General features: G+C 36.0%; 1 protein-coding gene across 1 annotated transcript; it reads right to left on the reverse strand.

Annotated features, from left to right (window-relative positions):
- Window positions 1-638: 638 nt before the first annotated feature.
- Window positions 639-1437, reverse strand: LOC108606052. Its single transcript, XM_017995900.2, has 2 exons — window positions 1193-1437; window positions 639-1141 (listed from the first exon to the last, which is right to left on the reverse strand). The coding sequence occupies exons 1-2, from the start codon at window positions 1427-1429 to the stop codon at window positions 830-832; spliced, it is 549 nt and encodes a 182-aa protein (XP_017851389.1). The 5' UTR covers window positions 1430-1437; the 3' UTR covers window positions 639-829.
- Between the last annotated feature and the right edge of the window lie 5384 nt (window positions 1438-6821).

Genomic DNA, 6821 nt, shown 5'->3' on the forward strand with positions numbered 1-6821 from the left:
AAAATATTGCTTAGTCTTTTTTTTTTTTATCTATCAGCGACTCACCGATTCGTTCAAACAGCTGAATAGATGCAGATTTCTTCTTTAAATAGACTTCTTCTTCTTGAAAGCGAACTAAGCTTAGGAATAAGCTATTTGAAATTGATATGTAGTTCCTGGTGCTTAGCTAGAGTGTTTTTCTTATTTTTAGTATTTGATTTGTCAACTCAGAATTCAGTCAAAACAGTTGAATCGATGAAGATTTCTTCTTTAATGTTTCTTCTACTAAATCGACTTCTTCTTCAAAGCGATCTAAGCCAAGCTATAAGACATTAGAAATTGAAATATATTTCCTGCTTCTTGGCTAGAGTGTTTCCCATTAAAATCTAGAAAAGATCGACGATTTTTCTTTCTGGTTCTTGGCAAAAACATCGATGTTTTCCAAACTTTATTTGAAAACACCTTAAGGGAAATGTTCTAGTCAAGAATTGGGAACAACATCGGACTATGCCTTTTTACTTTAAACTAAATTATATTAAAGCTTCATTAGCAATCAACTAACATACAATCATTTTAGCAGAGTCCACAAGCTTCCAAATATTTTCAACAAAGCTCTCTTTGACTTCCTTACGGACTTGACTCTGAATACTACTTGCTGCTTTATAAAATTTTAGACTTGTGAAAATTTGTGGTCTTTGAAAGCGATTTTCATGTTACAATATATTTCACATATAAAAAAAAAGTAACTTATAGCTTATAAACAGACGTAAAACACTTGCAGTGCCAAAAAGGGATCCACCCAAAACGTAACAAAAAAAAAATGAAAGAAGAGAGCAAAGAAAGAAAAGATTTAGGTCAGCGTGACAGCAGAAATCAGACCGGCAACAGGAATTTCCTTATCCAGAATATTCAGCTCAATCAGATAGTCCGCCTTGGGTGCATCGTCGGGCAGAAAAGTGGTCTCCAGCTCATAGTTGTCGATGCTGTACTCGCCCTTGGGAAAGGGACATTCACCCTTTTCGGGCAAATTGGAAGCTGCCTGCAGATGCGGATAGGTGTCCTCATCCTCGCTAATAAACTGACAGAACGGCTTATTGACGTTCATGACCATTGGACCCTTTTTCTTATTGGCGGCATCATAGGTGAAGACTTGCAGCGAAAGCTAAAACAGAGATTTTTAGCAGTTTGAAGCTGGCAGAGCTTAGATGCTTACCTTTTGCTCATCACCCAAGTTGAGTTTCATTTCGAATTCACCAGTCAATGCAAACTTATTGCGTCCCACTTTCTTCACGCGCAGCGAGCCCCAGTCCACCCACTTTGCATCGTTTTCGAACATCGAATTGCGCTCAAAGGAGTTCAATTCAACGCTGTAGCTTTTATCCTCGGCACACCAAACACGCGCCACTAATAAAAGCAGCCCAAGGGCCGACAACGCTGCCAGGCTAACCATAATGCTTAGTTTTCTATGAATGATCAGCTTCAATTAACGCTCATAGCTTTTATACTGCATCTAGTTTGCTTATCTCACATGCAATATCATTGTTCAGTTCAGCTCAATGCATGTCAAACTCTTGTCTAAATGTTTAAACATAACCAGCTATGGCTTTTGCTATTGTTTGTCGCTTGTTAGCTGCTACATTGTTTTTATTAATATTATGTCAATGACTATCTAGTATAGCATTTCTGATATTGTTGCTCATGGACGTAGTCAGATAATAATAATGTTAGTTTTAAATAAATAGTTAGTAGCAGATATTTAGTTTAAGCTGTTTAGCAGTTATCGCTTAATTTTGTTAGGAGCAGCTGAAGGTTCAATTAACATTATAATCAATATTTATTGATGGACCTCTTTTCAATTTATTTTTATTTTTAAATAATATTTGTAAATTAATAAGCCGTCTAATTTTTATTTGAGAATGATCATAGTAAGAATTTTTCGTATTTCTTTAACTTTTTTATGAATAGAAAATTACAGCTCTGTCTAAATTTAATTAAAGTTAATTTAATTCATTCTGCGGTTTATATTAAATCATAAATTACACTTCCATCTAAATAGCGTTTAGTTTAATTAATTTACTTCAAGCTTTGCTAGTTTTAGTTTTAATATAAATTTTCTTATATATTTTATTAATTTCTAAATTTAACTTTTGATTGTTAGTTTACAAATATGCTAAATGCTTTTACTTTCATCTCGCTTATTCGTAAACTTTGGCATTTTATTTCGGTTTTTAGCTAAAATATAAATACTGCTATATATTTCTTTTTAATTTTAGCGTTAGCGTCATAGTAAATTTGATTGCTACACTCGCCGTTTTGCTTTTTGACATCTCTAAACCTTTTGTTTTTTTTTTTTGGCTTGACTGCTCTTTGACTTAACAGAAAGCGCAAGTTCTTAACCTCTCACTCCCACCACCCCCCTTGGCTGCCACCTTAGCTGGCAGTCAATGACTCTGTCAGGCTCTTAACTTTTCAGCAAGGCCGTTCGCTTTTTCGCTTTGGGAAACTCGGCAAATATTTTATGCCAACTAATCTCTTAACACTCTATTGAGACATGTAAACTTTTAATAGCATTTGGTGCTGTTGCCAAAAACGCGAACGCCAAACACTTGGACCGAAAGTTTTTGGCCTGCAGCAGTTTTCCGTGTTTCGAACATCAAAAGTAATAAATTCATCGAACCAAAATTTTGGCACGCCAATGGAAACTACCAAATGGGGCAGGTGGCAAGCTCGAAATTTTCATTATTCTTGCCTTTGCCGTTGCTCAATAGCTTCCGCCCACCACCCACCCACCCAGTCCCAGTCCCAGTCCCAGTCCACGCCCACTTGACTGTTCTAGGTACTTATGTCTATCTATTGCCTAGGCTGACCCAAAACGACGGCGGCGTGCGCGTTTTTGGTTTAGTTACAGCAAAGTTATTTAAGTAACTGTCTTGAGTTGTTTTCGCCTTTTGCCATTGATTGTTAGCCTTGTAGTTAGTTGGCTCTAATGTAATTCCCATAAATATCCCCAGCGAACGTGTGAGAGTTGTTTCGAAACTTTTGCGCAAGAATTTTTGGTAGTGCCCAACGCCCATTTTGTTGTTGTTGTTGTTGCTTATTTGTTGCAAGTATGCTAACATGCTTTGTATTGTGGTTGCTGCAACTTGTTTTGGGGCTGGAAAGATATTTGAAATGGGAATTAGCTAGGGAGAAAGGTAGAATATATCGAATCGATGTTTTTGATAGTTTTAAATAATTGCACCAGACAGACTTTTAAATTCATTAAATGTTATATATAAATATATCACAATATATTATTATTAAATGCTTTTAATATTAGCATTACATTAAACACCTTTCTAATATCGATATTATCGATAGTAAATGATTGTTTGAAAACAATTTGTAGAGCACTTAAAAATATTTATTAAATATTATATTATAGTACAGCGTACTATTTTTATTTATTACCATTTGCTTATAAAATTTGTATTATTTACATTGAACAATTAAGCTATAGCTAATATCGATAGTATCGATATTAAATATTTTGATTGTATGACTGAAATAGTAACAAAGAGTATTTTAAGATATATTTTTTTTTGTATTTCTATTCAATTTGGTTAAATATATTTAATTCATGCGTCAAAGATTCAAGACTTACGGAAATATTTTAACAGAGTAACATAATATTGCTTACAAAAATTATAAATTATTTAAGTATTATTTCTAAAAAAAAAATCATTTAAAGCTTAGAGTGAAGCTGATCAAGCTCTGCTCGCTACCAAATTGTATTTTTTTTTTTTTTGCTATATTAAATTAACAACATTGAAGTGAATGACACGCGTATAGCTAAATACACAGCGTGGCATTTCAATAAAAAGAGACGCCCCCCCCTCTCCTGACTTCCACAGCAAGAAGTTCATAAAAGTCTCTGTGTGTGTGTGTGTGTGTGTGTGTGTATTAAAAGAATTGCAGCGAAATTAAAATAAAATAAAATTTACGTTGAATTAAAGGCAGCAGCAGCAGCAACAACAACGACAAACACGCAATACAAATAACTGCAACTGCGCAGTCGACGTTAGCGTTGACGTTGGCGTTAGCGTCGACAAGTCGTGACTTCATTTGCCTGACACTTTGCCAAGCAAAGAGAAAAAAAAAAGAAAGAATAAGAAAAGTGACAACCCCCGCTCACTCGCTCGCTCGCTTGACTGCGACTGCGGCTACGTCGCTGTCGACGCTGACGTCAAGTATGTGCCATAAAAAAAAGAAGCAGAGAAAGCGACAAAAAAAATGCGAGGCGCAAAGAAAAGGCTGCAAACGATTCCTAATTGAAAACTATTAAATTCTCGCAGCTTTTTTTTCGCTTTCTTCGAATGTTGTTGTTGCTGGCTGCTTAATTTCTACTTTGCCTTAGCAAAGGAGGAGGCTGTGTGGGCGGGGCAGGCACTGGGGCTGGGGCTGGGGTTTCGGTAGTACTTTGCGCCAAATTGAAACTTGAATTTCATTTCGAATGACATTCGCTCCATCACGCGTCAACTGCAGCCAGCGGCGGGCCAAAGCACGTAGTAGTAGAAAAAGAAGAAGAAGAAAAAAGAAGCAAGAAAAAATAGCGTAGAGCGTAAAAAAAAAAGGCGAAAGAAAAGCGGACATTTTCATTTGAGCATATTTAATTAGATGCAATTATTTATGGTATTAAATAGATGAGGCAGTAAATGTGCTGTACACTGACGTTGTCTTCTCTCTCCCATTCGCACTCTCTCTGCCACGCTCTCTCGCTCTGTCAAATGCAAAGTGAGCAGTAGCAGCAAAAAAAAAAAAAAAATTGAAATAAAATGCTAAAGAATTGCGTCTTCTTTACTGTCGTTCGTCGAAAGCAGAAAAAAAAAGAAAAGTAAAAATAAAATAAAATAATTTCAATGCCTGGCACAATTTTTGCAACTGAATGCCACGCCCCAGCCTCCAACCCCACCCACAACCCACACACAACGCACGCTGCGCATCATTTAGCAAACACAACCATAACAATGAGCTGCTGACCGAGTCGGCTGCGTTGTCCTTTCTCACACTTCCACTCGCTCTCGCTCTCTCTCCCTCTCTCTCTCTTACATGGCTGGGCACTTGGACGAAGGAGTGCATTTAAATAGCAGGAAATTTGAAAAAAATTGAAATTTAAGTCTTTGATATATTAAAGTCAATTTATTTGTCGCCTTTCTGAGAGACTCACACACACATAGAGTCAAGTCATTTTATTCTTTTCAACGTGGCCAATTTTTATTTGCTTTCTTCTTCTTCTTCTTCTTCTTCTTCAGCTGGCTTTGTCTGTTTAGCTTTTCTTTCTTTTGCTCTGTGGCTAAAGCAATTGAAAGTTCTGTCATTCGATAGTTTTGGTAGAGCATTATTATAAATTATTCCTTTTGGACTTCAATTCTTTATCAATTGAAAACTGTTGATTTCAAGCTTTTGATAACAATAAGATAATAATAAATCGAATGCTTAAAATAATCTCTACGACTACCTAAAAAATAAGCATGCAATTGTTTTGATAAAGTTCGTTACTTTGAAATAGCATTTTACTATAGTTAAGTCCTTTTGGACTTCAATTCCTTATCAATTGAGAAACTGCTGATTTCAAGCTTTCGATAATAAAAAAAAACCTCTGCGACTTAATAAAAAGTCTTATTAAATTATAGTATTGTCGTATAGAATATTTTTTGCTTTCAAAAACTTCCAAGCTTTCGATTCTAAATAGTTAAGCTGTTGAGGTGATTTCATATTTTGATGTATTAGGAATTGAAAAGAGAACTCTTGTGATTCTTCTCTTAAATCTTTGTAAGCTACTAAAGAAGAATCTTTTGCTTTAACTTTAATACTCTCAGCTAAACTATTGATAAGCTCAATTGAAAGCGTTCACGCACCCAACTCTTTGCTGCCTTCTGACATTCTCTAACATTTAATAGCACGTGACCATTGGCTATGGGGGTCGCCAGCCAACCCTTTTGCACCTTGTTCCGTCTAACGACAAGACAAATCACACACAAATTGACAAACGCTTAACATAATTTACACGCCAAAGCTAAAACGACATTTCGCTTGACCACAAGCACCCCCCACCAACACAAGCGTTTTAAGCTTGGATACATTTCGGGCAGCGCTGGCATTATTGACCCTTTTGGCCTTTTGGTCAAACCCTTGTCAACGTTGCGTAACCGAAACTATTAAAAATATCAACACACAAAGCAAAGCGAAAAAAAATAAAAGAAAAACTGAATTTCCCAGCCATGGCCCATGTTCATTTTTCACCAGCTGAATGACGTTACATATGTTCATGGTCAAATCGATTAAATAAATCATTAGCATCTTTTGTAGCCAATTTTCTTGGTACTTTTTTTTTTTTGTATTGTTGTGTGTGTGCTTTGCTCGACGCGTGTCGTTGAGTTTGCTCGTTTTTTTTCTTGTGGCTGCGTGTGTGTGAAAATTGTTTTTTAATATTGCTGGGGGCGGCAGCTTGACATTTAATTTGTTGCAGCTCTTGTTAGGCAAGACAGCAAAGCGGTAAAGCAAATAAACTATTAGCTGTTGTGCTTTAGTTGCAACCCTTTGGAGTAAAAGTAAACTACGCCGCTGTGCTGCAGCGCTCAAGTTGAATTAGTATTATTCTTAACTGTTTTTTTTTATTCATTTCATTTCTTTTGTGCTCGTCTTGGGGCAAATCACTACGGTGTTTATTTTCTATAAATATAAATTAAATGGGTGGCGTGCAACTGTCCAATAAATTTTAGCATTTTTCTATATAGAGTGAGTAGACACCTTTTTTTTTGTGTATTGTGGCCATGGCGCTATTGTGTGTCGCATCCCTGTCG

The sequence above is a fragment of the Drosophila busckii genome, chromosome X, assembly GCF_011750605.1.
Source record: "Drosophila busckii strain San Diego stock center, stock number 13000-0081.31 chromosome X, ASM1175060v1, whole genome shotgun sequence".
Lineage (NCBI taxonomy): Eukaryota > Metazoa > Arthropoda > Insecta > Diptera > Drosophilidae > Drosophila > Drosophila busckii.

Coding starts and splice junctions, on each gene's coding strand:
- LOC108606052 (XM_017995900.2), bottom strand. CDS start 1,429: ATGGTTAGCCTGGCAGCGTTGTCGGCCCTTGGGCTGCTTTTATTAGTG. Junction 1,142..1,192: donor ACTTGGGTGATGAGCAAAAG/GTAAGCATCTAA, acceptor TCTCTGTTTTAG/CTTTCGCTGCAAGTCTTCAC.